The sequence below is a fragment of the Penicillium vulpinum genome (assembly GCF_028829585.1).
Source record: "Penicillium vulpinum strain IBT 29486 chromosome Unknown utg000002l_segment0_segment0, whole genome shotgun sequence".
NCBI lineage: Eukaryota > Fungi > Ascomycota > Eurotiomycetes > Eurotiales > Aspergillaceae > Penicillium > Penicillium vulpinum.
The window spans coordinates 2,560,742-2,584,332 of NW_026643242.1; the positions used below are offsets into that span (position 1 = coordinate 2,560,742).

At 48.4% G+C, this 23,591-nt stretch overlaps 9 protein-coding genes across 9 annotated transcripts; 7 read left to right on the plus strand and 2 right to left on the minus strand.

Moving 5' to 3' along the window:
* Window positions 1–510: 510 nt before the first annotated feature.
* On the plus strand, window positions 511–1,919 carry N7479_004025 (uncharacterized protein; the record flags this gene model as incomplete). Its single annotated transcript, XM_057251722.1, has 4 exons — window positions 511–839; window positions 897–1,329; window positions 1,386–1,583; window positions 1,635–1,919. Coding segments are annotated over 4 exons (1,245 nt in total), but the record flags the coding sequence as incomplete, so codon positions are not given.
* Window positions 1,920–2,871: 952 nt separating this feature from the next.
* N7479_004026 (SEC61-beta family protein) lies at window positions 2,872–3,469 on the plus strand (the record flags this gene model as incomplete). The annotated part of the gene is made up of 3 exons (XM_057251723.1): window positions 2,872–2,874; window positions 3,018–3,354; window positions 3,435–3,469. 3 exons carry the CDS (start codon window positions 2,872–2,874, stop codon window positions 3,467–3,469), a joined length of 375 nt encoding a protein of 124 aa, XP_057111048.1.
* A 4,041-nt stretch (window positions 3,470–7,510) lies between these two features.
* N7479_004027 (sodium:solute symporter family protein) lies at window positions 7,511–9,755 on the plus strand (the record flags this gene model as incomplete). Its single annotated transcript, XM_057251724.1, has 4 exons — window positions 7,511–7,632; window positions 7,693–7,865; window positions 7,932–9,102; window positions 9,161–9,755. The coding sequence occupies 4 exons, from the start codon at window positions 7,511–7,513 to the stop codon at window positions 9,753–9,755; spliced, it is 2,061 nt and encodes a 686-aa protein (XP_057111049.1).
* Window positions 9,756–10,737: 982 nt separating this feature from the next.
* N7479_004028 (rhodopsin family protein) lies at window positions 10,738–11,580 on the minus strand (the record flags this gene model as incomplete). Its single annotated transcript, XM_057251725.1, has 7 exons — window positions 10,738–10,885; window positions 10,954–10,994; window positions 11,049–11,081; window positions 11,150–11,174; window positions 11,245–11,278; window positions 11,344–11,397; window positions 11,550–11,580. The coding sequence occupies 7 exons, from the start codon at window positions 11,578–11,580 to the stop codon at window positions 10,738–10,740; spliced, it is 366 nt and encodes a 121-aa protein (XP_057111050.1).
* Window positions 11,581–12,085: 505 nt separating this feature from the next.
* N7479_004029 (dynein light chain DYN2) lies at window positions 12,086–12,696 on the minus strand (the record flags this gene model as incomplete). Its single annotated transcript, XM_057251726.1, has 7 exons — window positions 12,086–12,150; window positions 12,209–12,278; window positions 12,328–12,354; window positions 12,407–12,441; window positions 12,493–12,526; window positions 12,582–12,604; window positions 12,657–12,696. The coding sequence occupies 7 exons, from the start codon at window positions 12,694–12,696 to the stop codon at window positions 12,086–12,088; spliced, it is 294 nt and encodes a 97-aa protein (XP_057111051.1).
* A 242-nt stretch (window positions 12,697–12,938) lies between these two features.
* mrd1 (RNA-binding ribosome biosynthesis protein MRD1) lies at window positions 12,939–15,843 on the plus strand (the record flags this gene model as incomplete). Its single annotated transcript, XM_057251727.1, has 4 exons — window positions 12,939–13,166; window positions 13,265–14,044; window positions 14,303–14,575; window positions 14,629–15,843. The coding sequence occupies 4 exons, from the start codon at window positions 12,939–12,941 to the stop codon at window positions 15,841–15,843; spliced, it is 2,496 nt and encodes an 831-aa protein (XP_057111052.1).
* Window positions 15,844–16,905: 1,062 nt separating this feature from the next.
* abaA (transcription factor AbaA) lies at window positions 16,906–19,394 on the plus strand (the record flags this gene model as incomplete). The annotated part of the gene is made up of 3 exons (XM_057251728.1): window positions 16,906–17,335; window positions 17,391–17,567; window positions 17,623–19,394. The coding sequence occupies 3 exons, from the start codon at window positions 16,906–16,908 to the stop codon at window positions 19,392–19,394; spliced, it is 2,379 nt and encodes a 792-aa protein (XP_057111053.1).
* A 573-nt stretch (window positions 19,395–19,967) lies between these two features.
* Window positions 19,968–21,043, plus strand: N7479_004032 (uncharacterized protein; the record flags this gene model as incomplete). The annotated part of the gene is made up of 3 exons (XM_057251729.1): window positions 19,968–20,112; window positions 20,173–20,960; window positions 21,017–21,043. 3 exons carry the CDS (start codon window positions 19,968–19,970, stop codon window positions 21,041–21,043), a joined length of 960 nt encoding a protein of 319 aa, XP_057111054.1.
* A 484-nt stretch (window positions 21,044–21,527) lies between these two features.
* On the plus strand, window positions 21,528–22,317 carry N7479_004033 (uncharacterized protein; the record flags this gene model as incomplete). The annotated part of the gene is made up of 2 exons (XM_057251730.1): window positions 21,528–21,668; window positions 21,727–22,317. 2 exons carry the CDS (start codon window positions 21,528–21,530, stop codon window positions 22,315–22,317), a joined length of 732 nt encoding a protein of 243 aa, XP_057111055.1.
* Window positions 22,318–23,591: the final 1,274 nt, after the last annotated feature.

Here is a 23,591-nt window from a genome sequence, read left to right on the forward strand (position 1 = left end):
TAGTGTTGGTATATTGTAGCCTGCATACTGTGTAATGCCCAGGGTGGGTGACCCGCCCCATGGTATGTGGACAACTCTGGTTGAACCCCAGATGTGCCCCTACTTTCTCTCTCCCGTCTCAAAGCCTGGCCTTTTTTTTCCTTCTTCAACACTTCTTTTCTGTCACTCGTTCCATATTCTCTCATCCCTTTTTCTTGAACGGTTACATTTACTGTACGGTCGCTGCCACAACACATTCCCTCTACCTCCCGCCAGACAAACTCGAAACTCGGAACTCCGCGGGACACAAAAAAAAACTCCAACAAACAACGGAACAAAAGAGAAATCATCGTCTATCTTTAATTCGAATCAACTGGTTCAAGCAGTTTGATTGACGGCCGGATGCCCTTGTTGAGGCTTTTCTGCGTCTAGTCGTATCTCCTGACGAATCCCGACTTGCCAACTAAATTGCCAAGCCACAGAAACACACGAGCCACCGGGTGTTTTAATCTGCCATTTCCCCCCGTACAGGGCCTATTTCCCACCGGACTTATAAAGCGAAAGCCACCGTCAGGTGGTCACATCGCCAGCGTGTCTTTACCTCACCTCTCCGCCGACTTGAGCTCCACCACGGAGCCCCTCGGCAAGATTCCTTCACACGGGTCGCGCGCATCTCTCTTAGGGGGGTCATTCGATCCCGCCTTTCGGCGAGGTCCAGGGGGGTTTCGCGCACGCGAAGGATACGCCAACGTCACCCCTGCGACCCCGAATCCCAGAATGTATCTCCCAAATACGCTTTGGACGTGGTCCTTTGCGGTCATCACACTCGTTCAAACAATCGTAACACTCGGCCTTGAAAGGTACGAACCCCGCCGAAGCGGACTTCGGAAATCACTATTAACATTGCGTTTTTCTAGTTACATCTTCGCAAATTTTCAAATTCAGGAACTCCCAAACAACAGTCCCGCTTCGAAAACTATCCCTACTTTCCTCGCCTTATACGGTTTCGGTTTCCTTTACGAGCTTGTGCTGGTGTATGATGCTCTGCGCATGAAGAATACAATCCAGGTCATCGGACTGTGTATCTGCAATGTTGGCCTTCTGATTTACGGGGCCGTCCAAGTAAAACAAATTCGAGAGGCTGTCTCCACATTGGCCTTGATGAAGATGATCAGTCCGATTGTCTGGGTTCAGTCTGAGCCGTTCCTAATCATTATTCCATGCATTGTGGCGCTGGGGACATTATTGATGACTTTCGTCGCCTATAAGCTCTACGATGAGTTTGCATGGACAATCTACAAGCATATCAGTGCTGATCTTCAAATGAAGCGTCGCTATCTCACCTACCAGGTTTGTGTTTTGTTCGACCTCCCTATCACCAACAGGACTAACGGGTCGCGAACCAGATTTATATCGCTCTCTTGAAATTCGATTTCTTTTTCTTCCTGGGCTTTACCGTCCAGTTCCTAGTTTTGGTCTCCTCAACCAGCATGGACGTTGAATTTGCGCTTACAGTGGCTGCCATTCCCGTGACCATTCTCATTCTGGTCTGTGGCGCCTGGTTTGTGCGACGAGAGTCCATGGTTGGCATGATCACCATCATTGTGAGTCAACTACACTAGCAATATCGATTTAGCTTCTAATAATTTTACTAGCTCCTCTTATTCGCCGCGATGGCGTATTTCTGCTTCAAGCTGATCCGAATGTACTCCCCGACGACTTACTTCAAATACCTGCCTGCTCGACCATCGATGACCTTCTTTGCCATCATCACCCTAATTTTGATTGTGATCACTATCATTAACGCCTGCCTGTGCGTCCACAACTTCAACCGCGGTTTGAAGCCTCACATCAACAAGAAAAAGACCAAGGAAGCAGAAAAGACAACCGAGCTCTCTTCAAACCTTTCCCAGGTACCATCCCGGATGATGATCGACTGATCATTTCCGTGTGGAAAAGGGTGATGTTTCTATAAGTAATTTCCCGGGGCGTTGAATTTTGGAGCGCCCGTCTTTTCTAATCTGTGCACTTCGTGTTTGTGTGAACACCTTGAAATTTAGCCTGATCTCTTTGTCTTTTTGTTTTCTTGCTTCTGGGCTTTCGGTTCAGTACGATACCTCTTCTCCGCCGAATCTGCTCTGTCCACCATTTCTCATTTCCCCTGGCTCTGAGCCGTCCAAAAATTCCTGTGATTCTACTTTCCTTGGTTTTATTTACATGTTCATATCCATACCCCATGCCCCCATACCCCTACACGAGTGCACCGACGGCGTTATCTGGATGATTTGATTCCCAGAAGTGTTCTCCATGTCTTACGACAGCTATTAATGCTTTTTTCCCCCGATGAATGTGAGCTAGTCTTTCTTATAAATCCAATGGACTAGACACATGGATTGTATCTTAATAGCTGCCATATTAATAGAATTGATTCCAGAACAGTCAAACTTGTCATAATTTGTATAGATACATATTTGATGGTGGCATTGAAAAACTAGTATTTCTATTCACTGGTATATCTGAATGTCAAGGATCGCGACTTCAAATGTTCTCGTAGGCTTATATTAAGGCCAAATTACATCCATGGATATTCACTCGCTAAGATCTTGTAGATGAGTTGTGCTATTGTAGTCATGTGCGCCGAGTCGTTTTGATTGGTGGATCCTTTTTGTATTGTAAATACTGGTAATTATCACCCAATTCGCCCCCAACACCCGGGGTTGACAAGTCAAATACGGTATTACCTAAGAAACCGCGATCGTGGCCTCAACTCCGCAAACCTCCCTTTCAGACCCTCTCAAGCTCCTCCTTTCCTTTCTTCTTGAACTGTCATTCCATCTTTCTTTTAATACCTTTTTTTTTCTCAGTACACTCTTCCACATTCAATTAATCACAATGGTAAGTCCATCTTTCCGGAACCGAACTCCATCAACCACCCATCCGACGATCAAGCCAGCTTGCCCCCATCCATTACCAACGCAATCCATTGCGAATCCTCTGGCTGATTCCTCAATCCCACAACTAACACAATGCACCACTAGGCCTCCCCCCGCCCAGCATCCCCCCTCACCTCCGGCGCCGAGTCCGGCCCTGACTCAAAGTCAGGTGTCGCCGCAGCCACTGGCAACTCTGTCGGCCGTCCTTCCTCTCCCTCGACCCCCGGCGGTCCTCGCGCTGCCATGCGTCGCCGTGCCGCTGCCGACCACAAGGAGACCCTGCGTAACGCCCGCCCCAGCTCCACCCGCTCTGCCGGCGCCGGTGGCTCATCCGGCACCATGCTCAAGCTGTACACCGACGAGAGCCCCGGTCTCCGCATCGACCCTGTTGTTGTCCTGGTCCTGAGCCTGGGATTCATTTTCTCGGTTGTTGGTCTTCATGGTAAGGAATCATTACTAGAGATGAAATGGATGTTTGGAGTTATCGTTGAATTAGTTGCTAATATGCTTTATTCTCGCTAGTCATCGCCAAGATCACCCGCAAGTTCTCCGCTTAAATACTTGATCAGTTTCAATTGCGCAATTGATATCCCGTGAGATTGCTGCGTACTATCTATCTATCCCGGGCGTTGGCTGCGCGCTCCCCGAACTCGAATCTTCCTCTCCTCCCGCCTTATTTGCCCACTCCTATACCCCGTGACCCTTGGGCCATTTCTCGTTGGTGGCGCTGGAACCAAATCAACCCTTCCGAAACAACTGGCATGACTCCGTTTCCGTTTCCGTTTTCATTTTGATGTGTGTAGTGTTTTCATTTGCGTTGCAAAAGAGAGTTACCCAACAACCTATCTGCCGTATAGGTTATTCTGGATAGAACTGGTCTGTTCGTGTCTCCGTTTTGACTTGTCTGTGTTGTGTCCATTGGCTCGTTTCCTGGCGATATCACGCGCTGGAACGAGCTGTGGCTGTGGCAGCTTGGACCGAAGCATGCTGGTGTTTGTTCTATCCGGACGTTTGTCTGTATAATATAAAGACTTGATTGAATCTGTTCCTGGCATTGAGTTTGCTTTTCTTGTAACTCTGTAGACTATCAGGCTTTTCGCCAGTTTACCTCACCTAGATCCTTGAATCTTGCGTGATTCGGAGTACATGGAATAGTGAATAGGCTCTCTTCCCCATTCAATGCTAGAGGCAATGCACCAAGGCATATACTTAACCGATGCCCTATGTTGTCTCCGTGGGAGAAGGCCCAATCCACCATTCCCTTGTCATTGAATCACTCAGTACTTTATGCCTAAGGTCATGGCAAAGAATATGCCTTGCTTAGCTCCCGTTACTGGGAACAGCAACAAACAGATAGAGATATTCTATGTGGTGTAGAACTGTAAAAGGGGGCGGAAAGAAATCGGCGGTAAGAATCCTCTACTACAGAAAGCCATGTAACTATGAGAGATCTCCAACATCTTCCACCATAGGTCAACATGATTCATCCCCCATAAACCTGCCATCCCCAGGAATCGTAAAGTTATCATGTACAGTTAAAGTCATTTGTTATCACCCGTCTCTCTTAATAACCGTACGTAACCCTTCAGGGCTAGCCGCTCAACGAGCTGACGAAATGTTTCGAACCATCAGCAATTTGGTGTTGGGTTGCAGCTTACTGCACTGGAAGCAACTTCCTCGCGAAGGAAGTGATATCCGATAACAATATGCTTTGTTCGAGCATGATGCTACAAAATTTTCGCCCTTGCAATGGTTCCAGTTTGTCAGCATGGATAACCTTCCAATGTTGGAACGCGGTTTTCCAGTAAAGCATGACTGTGCAGCATTTGAAATAAGAAACCCCCCTCCCCATACATGTCACCGCCATCGCTCTCTATTATCGATCTCCATACGGGATGTATGCCTTCACAAGGAATGGTTTTATTTCACTAGCTGGCGTTCAACATGAATTGGGGCTCTGCCATAAGAAATGGCAGTACCGAGATCTCCATTGGTATTTTTATAGTTGTACCGGGTCCGAAAGACGGGTGCGTGGGACAAGTCTGTCTGTCGCATAATATTGGATCTTATCACAGTATGGCAAGGTCCTGTCCAGCTTTGAGCACGTTGTATTCGTATGAATTGTCTCAGTGCCTTCAATGATACCAAAATCTATCCAACCTCATCTGTGCCGAGGTACATATTCTTCCCAGAATTTGGGTTCTTGGGTTAGGCGATGAGTGCTCATTCTTCAAGGAAGTGGCTCTTTCCAATGATTAGATCTGTTGGGCAAATTTTGGTTGCACGGCCAGCATAAGTACGTCCTGCAACCTATGACTGTGGACTATCAACACTGTCGTATGAAGAGAGTACTGTTCCGATCGCTTTCGTCCTCCTTCTCTAGCAAGAAAGGCAACCCATACAATCCTCAATATACCAACAAAGCATGGCACTGCAGCCAGTAGGGCCGATACTGTTTCAAGTCAACGCATCACCAACATGTCGACTGTAATCGGATATCCGCTCGGGGCGTTTTAGGTGATATATTTCAGAATACTTATTTGTGTCGAGGATAAAATTCAAAGATGGATTATTCACTGACAGACCGTCAGATACGGCGAACTGATCCATATTTATGGGGGAAATAATCGTCAGTCAAGAATTAACCAACACATGCAGTCCTCGAGACTCCTCTGCGGGAAAGGTTCAACTGATTCTAGGAGTGGGTGTCAAAGCTGGGAGATAGATCCCACTATCATTGTCAGCAGAGATCATCTAACGAAACAAGAGCCAGTGGAGCATACCAGAGTATCAAACCCGGCCATGAAATGGTAGTGATGCGAATGAAAGCAAGAAACTTATGGCTAGAAATTATTACTATATCTTTCTATAACAAAGATTATAAATAAAGTTGAGGAAAGAAGACAGAGATGAACTTGTTCTGGGGAATATTGAGGTTTTATAGGAATAGCTAACAAAGGAATGCATGGAGGGGTAACCAGGCACTCATAGGGCTATATATGGAGTCCAACCCACAAAATTGTAGTCACTGTACAACTGCCCTCTACATTTCCTCTATGATAAATTATACCCTTCCTCCCTGCATATGGCGTCTATCTCTCTGGAATATACACTTGGTTGTAGACTCTAGTGATGATATGGTTACTGCAAATGTAGCTTGAGGAAGACCAGCAGGGGGATGTCAAATTACATAACTGCAAGCGAGCTCAATATGCTTGAGATTTACTATCAACTGGGTGGTTACGTATAGCTAGATAGGTAGGGTCCATCTCAAATTAAGGTACAATCCAGTGGAGTTGGATTATTGTCCCCACTATCTTCATATCTAGTAGTTTTTTCCCGTCAACCACAGCTAGATATAAGCTGTACTATGTAATAGGTGCATGGATATTTGCTGAATCTTTATCCCATACTTATAATTTGTCAAACATAAATCGTATTCCTCATGGATAACTCCACATACTCTCGCTATACATATCCACATTTATATATAATAGGCGCTCTGGGCGTGAAACAGAAAAGCAATACGCCCAAAAGAGACAGATATGTGTATCTTTTCAATTCCTACCGTTCAACAATTCGATAAATCGTGCATTTAATAAGTTTATGGCTTGACACAGTGTGAGAATAAGCAGCCTTCCGAGATCGGGAGTATATGATAACGAAGTTCAGTCAAACCAAAGCTTAATTGAGATTGTCTATTCTCCGTACAAATGTCAACATGATATATAATATAAAACATAAGTATAAAGTGTATGGAGATAGTGGATCTCGGAAAATAAAGAAAATAATAAGAATGAGTAAACCTGCCAAGCATATCTTGATCAGCCCGAGAGCCTCTTTGGAGCCGGGGGAACCCGATATCCCCACATAGGTAGATCCTTTCAACACAAGTTTCACCGGTTAATATACGTCTAGTGTCTAGAGTCTATTGTCTAGAGTCTATCCCTAGTGTCTATCCCTAGCAGCGCGAGTTTGCCGACTAAATTCTTATCTATATTCTCCAGCCAATCACAACCACCAAACCATAAGTATCAGAGCTAAGTAGAAGGGTGACTGATAACAACCAGCACCAACCAATGACCGACCGTACGTATACCCCTGGTTGAAACCTTTTTCTTCACATCAAAGTGACTTTTTGACATCTTTGCGTAGTGCTCCATCAGGATGTTCGTGCTCCAATTCTAGTGGCGTACTCCGCACTCCGTACCCAGACGGCCCGTATCCCTGCCTTGCGCGCCATGGCATTACGAGAGCATGCTGCCCTTATCTGGCAATCAAAACGCTGCATCCCTATCTAAGCTCAGATCAACCTTGGAAGGATCATCATGCTGTGTTTGAGGTGCGAATTCGGAGCTGGGGTCCGCACCATGCATTTGATGCTGTGCGTCCGGCCCTATATGAGGTTGGTATCTGCCGGGTCTGGGGAGCTTGCATACAGTCAATATTGGAAAGGTTTATAAGACGTACTTTCCAAGTCAATTGGAATATTAGTCACTGATTCCTAATTTGAGGCACATTGCCAATATCTTTCACATTTATCCCTCTGTTGTCGGATACAAACTCTTTCCAAGTCCCTGGTTATTCACGTCTACGACATGTCGTCTGACGGGGTTATTTTCACGGCGCCCTTGTCACAGAGTTTTGGATATGGAATTATTCTGGGACTAGGCTTTGCCTTTGCCCTGCTCATGATCTTTATCACTTGGGCATTGAAACGGTGCGTCTCTATACCTCAATAGATACCAGTCACACGAGCTGACAAAATATCTCCATACAGTTATCAGAATGAAGTCCAGACATCTGAGATGTTCTCAACTGCAGGCCGATCCGTAAAATCAGGACTGGTTGCTGCCGCCGTTGTCAGTAGTTGGACTTGGGCTGCAACCCTTCTCCAGTCATCTGCAGTTGCATACCAATATGGTGTCTCTGGTCCATTTTTCTACGCATCAGGTAAGTTCCAGCTGTATGAGTATGATATGGAAAACACCATATCTAACATGTTGTGTGTATCAATAGGCGCCACTGTCCAGATTCTCCTTTTCGCAACGATAGCCATCGAGCTGAAACGCCGTGCGCCGAACGCGCACACCTTCTTGGAAGTTATCCGCGCTCGCTATGGAACCATTGTACACATTGTGTTTATAGTCTTTTGCTTGATGACAAACATCCTGGTTACTGCGATGCTGCTCACTGGTGGATCGGCCGTGATGACATCCTTGACGGGAGTGCCCACTGCGGCAGCCTGCTTCCTGCTCCCAATTGGCGTGGTACTCTACACTCTCTTCGGTGGCATTAAGGCTACTTTCATCACGGATTACTTGCACACTGTGGTAATTCTGGTTGTCATCTTCCTCTTCGCCTTCTCCGCTTATGCTACAAATGCCGAGCTGGGATCTCCATCAAAGGTGTATGATGCGCTAGTTACAGCCTCCAAGCGTCACCCTATTGAGGGTAACGCAGAAGGTAGTTATCTAACTATGCGCTCTAAGGAAGGTGGCATCTTTTGGATCATCAACCTAGTTGGAAATTTTGGCACAGTCTTCTTAGATAATGGCTACTACAACAAGGCTATCGCTGCCAGTCCCGTCCATGCATTCCCAGGATACGTTATTGGCGGCCTCTGCTGGTTCGCAATTCCCTGGCTATGCGCAACCACAATGGGCCTCTCTGCACTGGCACTAGAGGGCCCGCAGCGCTTGAGCTCCGGCGACGTGTCCGCCGGACTAGTACTCCCCTTCGCAGCTGTCAAGTTGCTCGGCTATAGCGGTGCCGTAGCTACAACCCTGATGATCTTCATGGCTGTGACATCCGCGTTCTCAGCGCAGCTGATCGCCGTTTCCTCGATCTTCACCTACGATATCTACGCGGCCTACATCGACCCCGACGCCAAGGGCAAGAGACTTGTCTGGATTTCGCACATGACTTGCATCGTCTACTCAATCATCATGGCAGGCTTTGCGACAGGCCTCTACTACGCCGGCATCGGCATGGGATATCTTTACCTGCTGATGGGCGTGATAATCTCTTCTGCAGTCTTCCCCGGCGCCATGACCCTCCTCTGGAAGGACCAAAACCGCATCGCAGCAGCCTTATCACCACCCCTTGGTCTGGCAGTCTCCCTCATTGCCTGGCTGGTAACCGCAAAGAAACAATACGGAGTCCTAACCGTCGAAACCACTGGCTCCAAGTAAGCATTCCCCTCCCATCATCCATGCTGCAAACCTGAATCTAACAAACCACCCCAGTTACCCCATGCTAGCCGGCAACGTCGCCGCTCTTCTCAGCCCACTAGTCTTCGTCCCAATCTTCACCTACGCCTTTGGCCGACAGAACTATGACTATGAATCAATGCGCGCAATCCGCAAGGTCGATGACACAGATGTCGCCGCCGCCGCCAACGTCGACCTCGAACTAGTTCCAGGCGAGGCTGGTCCCACGCAAGCCGAGAGCGAAGAAGAGACACGCCTGCTCAACCGCGCGGCACTATACGCGCGCACGCTGACAATCTTCATGGCATTTGCAATGCTCATCCTCTGGCCGATCCCAATGTACGGGACTTCGTATGTGTTCAGCAAGAAGTTCTTCACGGGCTGGGTGGTTGTTGGAATTATTTGGTTGTTCTTCACTATGTTTGGTGTTGTGGTGTTCCCGCTGTACGAGGGACGGTCGAGTATCGTTCGTGTTGTGCGGATGATGTCGCTTGATCTTGTTGGGAGGAAGCCCAAGGTTTACCGGGGGACGAGGACTGGAGCTGATGATGTGGCTACGCCTTCTGGTGTGGTGACGCCAACGGAGATGCTTGCGGAAAAGGATAAGCAGGGCTCGGAGAGGGAGCTTTGAGGATGGTGCTGGTGATACCTTTACTGGTGCTTGTTTTTGCGCCTTGCTGTTGCTTTAATATCTTGTTTACGGCTGTTTATACCCCTACTATTACTTAATTTATCTGAATAAAATAATCATTTTATGTATAATAAGGAATTTGAAATCTATTCACTGTGTGTTTCAATCATGATAGAACCATTTTGAATCCTGTCGCCCTAGTTCCCCCATCGCCTTAAGCCACTGGGTGCTTTCTTTTTGGGTTGTAACTCGTCACCCACCCCCAGCTACTGGAAAAATATAAATACCTGCCCCTTCCTATTTCTCTCTCTCTTCTTCTGTCTTCCCTTCTCAGCGCTCCAGGTTCCACGTTGCACATCGTGGTCCCTGTTGTCCAGTGAAGGTACCCTGAGGACTCTGATGGGATCTTTGACGCGGTCCAGGTTAGGCTGAAACTAGATTGGGGCCTCGGTCCTAGTCTAATGGCACGAAGTATGTTGTGGCCCGGAACAGACCCGCATGGGACTTAGTACCCCCACGACCGCTATGGATACAGACTGTACTTTCTTGGGTTCCCCATTGACCGATCAGGAGCCGAACACCCGTGCTCTTTGAGCCATCTTTTTTTCTTGCTTTTTACAGAGATAGCTCTCTGATGTCCAAGGATTTCCGAGACACTTCTTCTCTTCAATGCTGTTCTTTGTTGATAGTGTGGTTTCCTGAGGCTTTCCTGGTTGTTTACCTCAGGACCTTCTTGATTGCTTTTTCTTTTTACAACCATGTATATTCATTATGAGGAAGAAAAGATGCCAGACTGATCAAATAAGAAATTTGGGATATGATAGCAAAAAAAAAACAAAATAAAAACGTGCTTAACGCCAAAGGATAAATCTGCGATATCAAGCTAGAACATGCCTCTCCTGCTAAACCCCTCTTTCTGCCTCAAATCCCCGCAACAATCGCTGCGTCTTCATGCTAGTGGAATTTGAACATCTTTGGAAACTCATTTGTATCCAAGTCCACCTTGCGCTTGAGGCGGAGGCTGTAGAGGGGGCTGTTGCTGCCAGCCTCCTTGGACTTGGGGAGGCGGCTGGATGCCATATTGCATACCTGCTGGAGGTCGTGTATCAGGCGTGATGTCAGGCCGGTCACTGATACATCCATTATTAGTACATCCTACTAAGCCGATGGCACTTGATTATTTCTGGATGGAGCCTACCGTAGGTCTTGGGTGAAACGGCATGTGTAGCATTGGACCTCCTATATAGTGCGTTAATAGTAGAGCTAGGATGCGGTTGGTAGAAGTGCATTTACCTTGTACTTGTGGAAAGCGAGAGGAATCAATGGCTGCAGCGAGTTAAAAATTAGATATCTTGAGCTTTTTCTCAAGAAGATTTAGGCAAGCATGAACTTACAATAAAGCAAACCGTGAAAAACGGCCTGTAATAAGTATTAGTCAAGTTCAACATAATCTCCAGTGTTGCTCTGGTACTCTGGGGCAGGAACATACCATCGGGTGACACAGTGCCCATTCCAATGTTGGCCTAAAAGCGAAGTATCAATAAACCATCTGCAACAGGGTCAATAGACCACTGACGTCAGAACTTACAGTTGTAACAGTATGCGCGAACATGCTCGTAGCCCTCAAGCCTAGACGAGAACTCTGTAGTTATGGTTAATACTATCTCGCTCAATATTACCGGGTAAATCTGCAGCCTCCAGAGTACAGTTACCCGTCACTGGATATAACTTCAGGGACAGGGTCCACTCTGGTTTCTGGGTCGTGGGTCAAAACAACATTTGAAGACGACTTACCATGCGTGCCAAATGTAATACAGAAAGCCATAGTGAGAGTCAGATACTGAGAAGTCGGCACACAACTACCAAAGAGAATCAACCGAGGGCCGAGAACTATTTGAGGAATTGAAGGTCAATCAAAGACGAAGGCAGCTGCATTGGGGGTGTGGCGCTGTGGCTTGGCACGATCTTGGCAAGTAGCACGTGACATTGTATATGGTGGCGCGTGATTGGTTGTATAAAAGCACATGTGATTATCTATTCCAGCAGGGACCCGTAGTGTCGGCGATTATATATCCTTGGATACAAAGTACCTTTATGTACTTTGTAGTGTATGAAGCTTTACTGAAGGCCTAGACTCAGGCACGTATTTTTTTGCTTCTTTTACGTATTTTAGGCAGACGCGCTTAATTCACTCATGGTTGTTCACCATAGGATAACAGCCCCATAGACTTAATATTATTTGAAGACAAAATAATCGCTTGAAAACGCATTTCTCCGGATATCACCCCAACAACAGTGCAGCACGTCGAGCCTAGACATATCAATCGCATTTACTGGGTCTTGAAGAGCAGAATTGCGCAGTGGCCGAGGTAGAAGTAGATGAAATGCTTAGTCTCTGTTGATCATATGATTAGTGTCTGGTTGTTGACATGAGGGTTTTGGCATCCACAAACCATGGGTAACGAAGCTTCCAAAGTTACGGCCAACCACGCAGTGCCAGGTAGCTCCCTTGCGCGAATCGAACTGATGTATGGGGTTAGGAATGCGATCGGGATGGGTAGGATTGGCGAACCTCTTTCTTGATGTACTGAGCAATATCCTATAAATTGTGAGTATCACGTCCATATCCAGTGGTTGAGGAGCGCGCATACCTTTTCAACTCTGAACTTCTCAGTGGCCTCGATGGCTGAGGGGTAGGTTAGCCTTGTTCATCCAGGGTGCTCTCAATATTTCATACCAAGGGCAATAGCCTCCTGCTGCATATCCTCAGTCTTAAAAGTATGTCAGAATCAATTGATCACGGTTGTTTCGCATGAGTGTCCTTACCATGTCCACGGACTTGATCTGCGCTACACAGATAATTTAGCAATTAGTCACTGGACCCACGAGGGACGAACTTACCCTCCATAGGCTCCTTCTTCTCAGCTGGGGGAAGTGCCATTATTAGTAATTGCTGTATCAAAAAAACCTCGAAGGGGATTCGGTGATGCGATAAAAAAGAGATGGGATATGTTGTAGTGTAATCTCGCGATAACTTGAAGCGGCCAGCCCTGGCGGGTAACTTTATTGCCGATACACAAGTCAGACCGCCCATCAGACCGCCCGCGGCACTATGAAAGAAGAAAAAAAAGTTTTTCCCATCGGAACTTCAGGTTTTCACACTCTTCACCACACAATTCTAAAATGGAGAGTACCAGAGTGTTCGTGGGTGGTCTCCCACCAACATGCTCCAATGATCAGCTTAAGAAACATTTTGCAACTCGCTTTCAAGTCACCGATGCTCATGTCCTACCCAAACGTAGGATGGGGTTCGTTGGCTTCAAGAGCCATGAAGCAGCATTGCAAGCTGTGAAACACTTCAACAAGACATACATGAAGATGTCAAAGATCGCTGTAGACATCGCTCGTCCGGTATGTCGATTCTCATCTCTTATGCTTCAGCTACTCTCCTTTCGCCCGTGCACGCTGACCAATTAAGGTGGTCTTGAGACTGACCCGTATTATTGCAGATTGATTCAAATGACGCTGAGGATGCTCACCCTACACGAAGACGTGATACCACGAATGATAATGATGCATCGTTGGATAAGAATCTCAAGCGCAAAAGGGACGGCGATAACAAACAGGACCCTAAGCTACAAGAGTACCTCTCTCTGATGGGGTCGTCCTCGAAAACTCGGACTTGGGCCAATGATGATGATATGATCAAGCCGTCTGTGGACACTGTTCCCGTTATTAACCAACCTGCGCAGGAAGAAAAACAGACCGAGGAGTTGCCTTCACATCCTAAAAAGGCAAAGACTGAAAAGCCTCCCACGGTAACAGAGCCTGAGCCGATGGTAATTGACAAGAGTGAGAAAGAGGAGGTTCAGGAGATACTAGAACAGGACAACTCTGCAGAGCCTGAAGCGGAGACTGGACCTATATCTGATGCCGATTGGCTGCGGTCAAAGACGAGTCGTTTGTTGGGCCTTCTCGATGAGGAAGAGCAAGATGAGTTTGATCAGCATAAGGCCGCCGCACCGACCACTGCGCCGACCAAAGCTTATTCACCACCTTCCTCGTCTGGCGATGAGTCGCCACAGCGTGACGAGGAATCGCGCACTGTGGCTATTGAGAAAATTGCGCCCAACACGACTGACGTTGACAGCACCACCGAGGTAACACCGGATGATCCGAATATTGATCTTATTCGCAACTCTGCCCGTTTGTTCCTCAGAAACCTTGCATACGACACAACAGAATCGGATCTTCAGCCGATTTTTGAACGTTTCGGAAAGATTGAAGAGGTTAGTACTTTTCTTTTTTTTGGATTTTCAACTTCAACCCACCTTCCTCTCCCACCGGCTAGCTGGCTTTCAGCCTGCTTGCCACGAGTTCTCGTATGATGACTTTCCCGATAGGGACATCTGATGCAAATTGCATATGATGTTACCAGGACAAGATATTTTAGTAGATGCTTCTTGACTATCTGAAAGAGACCACTCAACCCATTTCTGCACATTTACACATTATATTCAATGACCTTGAGTACTAATTGGATATAGATTCATGTTGCTTTTGACACCCGCTCCACAACCAGCAAAGGTTTTGCTTATGTGCAATACGCCCATGCTGATTCGGCCATTGAGGCCTACCAGACCCTTGATGGAAAGCATTTCCAGGGCCGTCTTCTCCATATCTTGCCTGCTTCTGCTAAGAAGACCTACAAGATCGACGAGTACGAGCTGTCAAAGCTTCCTCTCAAAAAGCAAAGGGAGATCAAGAGGAAACAAAATGCCTCTGGGTCTTCATTTAGCTGGAACTCCCTATACATGAACGTGAGTTTGCCTCTTACCATGCATCGAAACATTGAGACTAATTTTTGATACAGGCCGATGCTGTAATGTCATCAGTGGCGGGAAGACTTGGAGTCTCCAAATCCGAACTGCTTGATCCCACCTCTTCAGAAGCTGCCGTGAAGCAAGCACATGCTGAAACGCATGTGATTCAAGAAACGAAAGCGTACTTCGCCTCAAATGGGGTTAATATTGATGCTTTCAAGGAGCGTGAACGTGGGAATACGGCTATTTTGGTTAAGAACTTCTCATATGGTGTCACAACGGCGGAGCTCAGGAATCTGTTTGAGCCATATGGCAAGGTCATTCGACTCCTGATGCCACCGAGTGGCACTATTGCTATCGTGGAGTTTGCGCAACCTGACGAGGCCCAAAAGGCTTTCAAGGGTATGGCATACCGCAAGTTGGGTGATTCCATCTTGTTCCTGGAGAAAGCGCCGAAGAATTTGTTCGATGGTTCAGTGGCTCCACGGGCTCTTGCTCCAGAGACTCGGGGCAAGGATCAAGGATTCTCAACTGCAGACACATTTGCTGCAGATGAGCCTGATGACGGCGTAGCAACCACGACACTCTTCGTAAAGAACCTTAACTTCTCAACCACAAATGAGAAGTTCCTGGAAGCGTTCCGACCTTTGGATGGCTTCATCACCGGCCGTATCAAAACCAAACCCGATCCCAAGCGACCAGGGCAGACCCTCAGCATGGGATTCGGCTTTGCGGATTTCAAAACCAAGGCTCAGGCCCAGGCTGCTCTTACAGCTATGAACGGCTACAAGTTGGATCAGCATGAGCTTCTTATTCGTGCATCTCACAAGGGCAAGGACGCGGCTGAAGAGCGGAGACGCGAAGATACCGCGAAGAAGGTTGCGGCGCGGAGAACGAAAATTATCATCAAAAATTTGCCCTTCCAGGCTACGAAGAAGGACATCAGGTCTCTATTCGGGGCATACGGACAACTTCGGTCTGTGCGTGTTCCTCAGAAGTTCGATCACACTGCTCGTGGTTTCGGTTTTGCAGACTTCGTAAGCGCTCGCGAAGCGGAAAATGCCATGGACGCATTGAAAAACACTCATCTCCTGGGAAGACGTTTGGTTTTGGAGTTCGTGAACGAGGAGGCCGTCGATCCCGAGGAGGAGCTCGCGCGCTTAGAGAAGAAGGTAGGAGAGCAGATGGACAGGGTCAAGCTCCAACAACTTACATCTGGCGCCGGGCGCAAGAAGTTCACTGTAGGAGGGCAGGAGGAAGAGTGAAGCCCTCGTCCCTTCTCCCTTTGACTCAGCCACGGCCATGGATTGGCTTGTTAACATCCCTTGCAGAGAAATGGTGGATTAATGCACCATGTACGATTACTTGCATACTCCCATAGTTACAATATGGAAATAAAAAGATACCCCGAATACTTCTGAACACGTTCTTTGCGGCTGTCAATTACCCTGCAGTCCCCAGTTCCTCGTGTACCTCGTGCCCTCTTGATCCAGGCGTAACTGTAACCCTACTTTGCCTTGCTGTGCAACGCTATCTTGATCTTCCCCACAAGTTCAGCTAAATTTCGCCTTGGATCGCAGGGTCGCTTTACCTAATTTAGCCTGCTCTTCTGATTAGTTGTTATACGCAGGACCTTTGTCAACAGAGATCGGCCAAGCCTGCATTCCGGTTGTGATGTCTGGCGGTGGTTGAGCATTCCACGTCCCGTGCGAGAAGGCACCGTCGTTGGACAATCAACATTCCTGCAACGCCATGATTGCCACTAATTATTGTCTTTTTTTGTTGATGCTGGTCCGAGCGATTGGTGTTCAAGTCCACTTCGTGCTGAACAAAATCTCCGACCCACTCATCACTGGATCGTGCTGCTGAGCATCCCTTGCTTCCTGAACAAGTTCCTTCATATCGAGCCCTTTCTTGACTCCTGATTTGCTGCGGCAAGGACGGCTTGCCGTTGGCCTTTGGCTCTCTGCTCCCCACACGGCGTCTGTGTGTGCGCAGGCCAGGACCGGGACCTACCCAGGAGTATGGACAAGGCGTTCGAGGGACGTAGGCCAGGCAAATCAGACCTGGCGGAACAATGTTGCTACTGGGGCTACAGAGCCCCCCTCCAAAGGGGAGTTATAGTTTCCTATAAACACCATCTTGCTCGCTCTCACATTCTCTTTCCCAGGTTCTTACATTCTCTTGACATCTTGCGTTCTTTGGGTCGTTGTTTGTGACTGAGCTGCGTTCTTTGTCAGGCAGTAAGCATTTGACGGTGCCTCTCAGTCCCCCTCCTCATCGGAATCTGTCATTCTTTTCGAGAAGCCCGTCCTTGGTACCCTCCCATGGCTAATGACTGGCAGCCCGAGTGCCTTATCACTCAGGACCAGGACCAGGACCAGGTATCGGCTCATTCTGATCGAGCTTTGCAGAATACTACTGGGAATGTCCAGTCTTATTCAGACCATTTGACTCATGCTGATATCACTACTCGCGAGGATCAGCTTCACCAGCTTGGCTTCAAGTATCCTCACGTTCCTCATCCTCAACCCTTGTCGGCGTCCAGCTTGCATCAGCAGCAGGTAGCGGCTCGGCTTCATCAACGGAAGCTTCGCAGGCTTCACTCCGTTGTACCCAACTCTCAATCTCGTCGGGCACGAAGCAGCTACCTCAAGTCCCAGAAGTACTTGGAATACCGGGCTCGCCCTCGTCGCGATACTGGGAAGGATGGAGAGCCGGTGTGGTCTGATGAGTTGGAGGATGCTTTCCAGCAGGGTAGGTTGATACCACTGTAGTGATGTTTTGATCAGAAGCTAACAACCGATTCCAGCCCTTGAGGCAAACCCTCCCATGGGTCGGAGAAAGTGGTCCGAACGGGGGAAGTCGTATGGCCGCAACGAGCTGATTGCCGAGTACATCTTCAAATTGACTGGCAAGCGAAGGACTCGCAAGCAGGTATCAAGTCATCTGCAGGTCCTCGACTCTTTCCTAAAGGGCGATCCTGATTGTGAGTTGTCAAAACATGAATGTCTACATCTTCTTTTGCTAATACAGTCTGTCAGGGGAGCGACTTGTTCGTGAGGCATCACCAGAGCGATCATCGAGTGTGCACGGCTCAGCACCGGCTCCCAAATGGAGAACGGCAGTGGAGCATCCTGCAGCATCCAGCCACTACGGCAGCCACACACATCCATCATACCATGACCACATGAGATCTATGCAGCCATATGCCGGAGATCTCCCGCCGCCACACTATACCCTTGGCTCCAATATGCAGGAGACTGCTGCTAGCACCATTCATGGCTTTAACTTTGACATGTGGGTTAGCGCTCCTCAGCAGGCCAATCGCATCGACAAGGCATTGCATGTATACACCCGTCTGCAGAGTGATCTGCACCACCTTGTCCAGCCGCCCATGCCTCTTGAACAAGTGAACGCTTGGCGGTCCTCTTTCCCTCAACTGGCTTCGATGGTAGATGACATCAACAATCCTATGGACTGCGATATCATTTTGCTAGAAGTGAACCTTGAGCTAATGGCCGACTTCCCTCCTGCGGGATCACGACTGGGAATCCAGCTTGACCTTGACTTTGGTCACCCTCATGCCGGCGATGTGTTGGGAGTCAGCCAGATGGATAACTGGACCTGCAGCACACACGTCTATGAAGATGGCCAGAGCCTCCGGGATACTTACCACGATCTACCCAAAACCCAGTCGACCAAGGTCAAGCCTCTCTTCGAATCCTCTTGGTGGGCTAAGCTATTCACCGAGTTGACCCAGGAGAAGCGTATGGCCGAAGACTCGGGAAACCCCCAAGCTCCGCGCGACGCTGACGAACATACCCGTCACTTCTTCCGCTCCTTGTCTGCAGTACAAGAGCTCCGTGCCACCTCACCCAACTCTCGCCGGCTTTCAAACCAATACCAAGGCCACCACGGTGATGAGAGCAAGCGCATGGCCGTTCTGGTGTGGAAGTTCCGACAAACCCGGCCCGGCGAAGTTGGCACAACTACTTGGAGACGACTAATTCCGGCGCCGGACCGGACTACAACCAATAGCCCGCGCCCAGTCTCCGGGGTCGATCTTCCTCCCCTCTCTCTGGATTCTATCCTTCTCAACAAACAACCCCACCACGGTGTTTACCAGGCCCCTCAGCCCCATGAGCTCATCCACCACCCGAGCCAATCTCACCCGCAATGGCCCATGTACCAATCATCCCACGACAACGTGGTTAATCTTTTTAATTCCTCCAACCATCTCGACTTCATGACATCCATCAGCAAAGCCGAAGACGGACTCAATGACAAAACCGCCGTCACCTCCGTGCTGGATTCCTTCTCCACCAGCCTCGCACCCGAGAGCATCCCATCCACAAGCCTCCACAGTTCCACCGGCGCACCAGTCATGCTTAACGTGCACGACCTCCCACTCTCCCACCCAGGAATGGGCTACACAATGAGCCACGACGCATCCCACTACGTCCCATCCCAACAGCACAGCGTCAGCATGCACGACAGCAACAGTGTGCTACACGGCTTCTTTGGATCCAACACGCAGCCGCTTGATGATCTCAGCCACGGCCATGCCTCATGGGGCGCGCACTCTACATCCATTCCCGGAGAGGTCGGCGCCGCCAACTACCACCTTCCTTACCAGACGGAGCACCACGGACCCGTGTCGCGTGAGTCGCAGCCACACCATTTCGACGGCCTCTTGCCCTCGGAGGACCTAATGGATAAGATCGTCGGGCGCATGTCCAATGGTTCCAGCATGCATGGGGCGGGCCCTGATGCGAGCGCGGGCTATGATAACGCCACGGGGGATGCGGTATAACGAGATATTTTTTTACAACCCCTTTTAAAGTAATGATAATTATTCCAGGAGCGGTGTTTTGTATTTTCTGTGATTTTCTTATTCTCTTCTAATGTTTTTTTTTTCTTCTATTTCTGCTTGTTTTTTTTTTTTTTTTTTGGTGATACATTGGGATATCAGGGAACTGGGGGGAGTTGGAATATGTCTCAGGAGTTTGGAGAAAAGCACTGAATACAATTGGAATAATAAAAATACACCAATTACTTTGCTTTCACTTGGCTATTACTATCACAACATATTCTCCGATGTCATAATATTTTTTCTCCCGGCTAAAGTCTTCTATCAACCACTTTAGCCGCAAAACACCTTTGCCGGTGGGGCAATTCTGGGGAATTTCCAGCAAAGGAGGCGAAAGACAGACCAATCGAGATATATTTTGTTGATTTAGCCTGGGATCTTTGTATTTTATGTCTCGTGTCTTTGAGGATATTTTAAATCTACCGGCGGGGTCCACGGGTCCATATATACCCCTCCATACCCCAATTCCTTGTAGGCTTTTCTTTTCCTTTAGATTTATTTAACTACACATTCACAATGGTTGCCCCTACCGTCAAGCTTAACAACGGCTATGAGATGCCCCTTGTGGGTTTCGGCCTCTGGAAGGTCAACAACGACACCTGTGCCGACCAGATCTACAACGCCATTAAGGCTGGCTACCGTCTCTTCGATGGTGCTTGTGGTATGTTCACACTCTCCCCAAAAATCAATCTCTAATTGGTACTAACGCGATTATTCCCAGACTACGGCAACGAGGTCGAAGCCGGCCAGGGTGTTGCCCGTGCCATTAAGGACGGTCTCGTTAAGCGTGAGGAGCTCTTCATTGTCTCCAAGCTCTGGAACAGCTTCCACGAGGCCGACAAGGTCGAGCCCATTGCCCGCAAGCAGCTCGCCGACTGGGGTGTCGACTACTTCGATCTTTACATTGTGCACTTCCCCATTGCCCTGAAGTACCTCGACCCCTCCGTGCGCTACCCTCCTAGCTGGACCACCGTCGAGGGCAAGGTCGAGGTCGCCAACGCCCCCATCCACGAGACCTGGGGCGCCATGGAGACCCTCGTTGACAAGAAGCTGGCCCGCAGCATCGGTGTCAGCAACTTCAGCGCTCAGCTGCTGATGGATCTGCTCCGCTACGCCCGCGTCCGCCCCGCTACCCTCCAGATCGAGCACCACCCCTACCTCACCCAGACCCGTCTCGTCGACTACGCCCAGGAGCAGGGTCTCACCGTCACTGCTTACTCTTCTTTCGGTCCTCTCAGCTTCCTTGAGCTTGACCTTAAGCACGCTAAGGATACCCCGCTGCTCTTCGAGCACGCTACTATCACCAGCATTGCTGAGAAGCACGGCCGTACCCCCGCCCAGGTTCTGCTGCGCTGGTCTACTCAGCGCAACATCGCTGTCATCCCTAAGAGCAACAACCCTACCCGTCTTGCTCAGAACTTGACTGTCACCGATTTCGACCTTGAGACCAGCGAGCTTGAGGCTATCAGTGCTCTGGACAAGGGTCTCCGCTTCAACGACCCCATTGCTGTAAGTTTGGTGTCTGTGGAGTATTTGCTATTAATACTGACTGTTTTTTTTTCTAGTACGGTCTTGGAATCCCCATCTTCTAAGCGTGTCCAGACTCAAAAGCACGGGAGACGGAAAAGATCCCGTGTCCAGAGAGGGAACTCTGGATATTATGACGATTTTTATGCCTTGGATAAATTAAATAAAAACATACCATTTTCAATTTTTCTTATTTCTCTTCTTCAGATCTTCCATAATAGCCAGAGTAGGGTAGGGTACAAATTTGAAGGGCGGGGTGAGGGACTAGGGGACGAGGGGGGTTATACTCGCAGATGGGGATGTCGCGCCTTGCAGAAAATTTTCAATTACCTCAATAGACAGTTGTAATCAGAGACCGAAGGAACAGCCGAAGTGTCTGAGGGAGCTGTGATAGGATTTGATAAGATGTTGAGTTGAAAATTGAAGCGAATTTGAATGTATACAGCTCCGTAGAACATAGATAGGCAAGGCGCCAAGAATTGCTGGTCTCGACGATCCGCCATTTTTCTCCGATGTCTCCGTCAACTTCCCAATAACACAAATCTCACAATGCTCTCCCCGACTTTAGCGCGGATGACCGGGCAGGTTCACATAACCGGATATCCCATGCCAAAGAACTTGGCCGAAAGCAAGCTGCTACTGAACGCCCTCCAGAAATTCGGAGAAGTATTAACATACCGCAACCTAAAGGTACGACATGCTCTCTCAATTACCATTTAGACAAGCCCTGATCTAACAATTCCCTTAGTATGACACTACCAACACCTCACCAAACACCAACCGCCCCATCGTCGCGATCTTTGAGACAGCCGACGCAGCAGACCGCGCGATTGCAGCTTCGCCCATAACCATTCCCCTACCGACATCCTCCTTCACCACCTCTAAATCTCACCCTCCAAACTCTATTCCCATCACATCAACTACCCCGACATCTTCAAATGCTCCCCGCTCGCTGGTCCTCGAAATCCAACACTCGCGCCACAACCATGCCTCCGCCCTCAAACGAAGCCCTTTCTACACCACCTACAATCTTTTCAAAAACAACCCCGTCTACGAAGATCTGATCAGCGAAGAGACGGGTATCCCACTCAAAGAACTGGCCGATACACTCTCGAGCAAGAAATATCCTATTGGCGCTGGCGTCAAATCTAATATCCAAGAGGAAAATCGGCGCATGGGCGCGACGAGTTTGGTGGATATGTGGAAGGAGGGGATGGGGATTAAGATTGAGAATGAAGGGCAGGATTCTAGTGAGAATGGACCTGGGATTGGAAATGTCGGTGGTATTAGGGAGCCTGGGGAGAGATTGGAGGACGAGAAGCGGAGTTCGGTGGTCTGAGCTGGAGACTTGGGTTGGGCCTTTTCTTGTTCCCTGGATGGTAACAAGAGAGGTAATACACTTTTGTTTTCTGGGCTACTGGACCTGAAACCGGATCAGCAAATCCAGCGGAAGAGGCGCTCCCCTTTTTTAGGCAGTTGCGTTGGCTGTGGGCTGAAGGCGCATATTTCCGTCTTGGAATCAAGTTCCACATTGGCGGCTTCCTTTGAACAACTTGCACTCAGAACCTGTTTGCTTGGAAGACTCGTTCCTTGGTCTGGTCTATTAGCCATGACCACCCTTGGGCTTCCTCAGTCCATGACATCTACATTGCCAAATGGATCCGATCATTCTGCCGGATAGATCATGCTAACTGAAGCAATTGGCTTGTCAGGTCACTAGGCAGGTCCTAGTGACCGTAATTGGCAGAGAGTCTACGAATAAGTGGACCAGGCGATCGTGGCAGGGAACTACATGTATATTACAGTTAAATTATGTATAAAGTGAGAATCGGGTTGGGTATGTGGCAAACAGAGTCAAAATAAATATTCGTAGTTGCTAAACGCTAGAAAGTCCGGTCGCTATCCTTCACATCGGTTTCCTCCTGTTCCCATCTGAGTAGTGGGCATCGAAAAGTTATCTTTGGCAAGACTCCTAATTTGAATCTGGGATAGGAATGGAACAACACGGAGCTACTTCATAGACAAGATGCTGAGGAGTCAAGATGTTCAGAAAGCTCATCGCAAGCGATCTTTGATCTGCAATTTGCACAATTTCCGACAAGTCATATATCTGACCCTCTTCTTGTGAGCCATCAGGGTCGCCGCAACTAGGCTGTTGGCTCTTGGGCATGATCAAGAAGATACAAAAAATCCTTGGCTTTGGCCTTTGTCTTTTTCAAAGCTAGTTAGGCATGGGTAGGTAGAAGAAGCTAGCTGCTGATCGTGGCCGAACCAGACTGTCTGCATTAGCTGGCTAGCTAGTTGTCGTAACATCCACGCCTAAGCTTCTGTCCAAGACGACTATGATCATCAATCAAGGCTGTAGGATCCCAGCTTTTAAAGGCCAGTTAAAGGTCCTCAGTGGATATGAGCTGGTATAATATGAAGGAGAGAAGATGTAGGGGGGATGCAGGGAAAAATGGACATCTTGGAGATAGTCGAGCGAAGCCGATCTCCTTCCTTTATTAGTGCGTGAAGGCTATATTTCAATATAAGAAATGTTTTAAGACCTCTGTCTATATAGCTGGAGACTATAAAAAATTGATAGAATGGTTGATGGAAATGATTAAGACA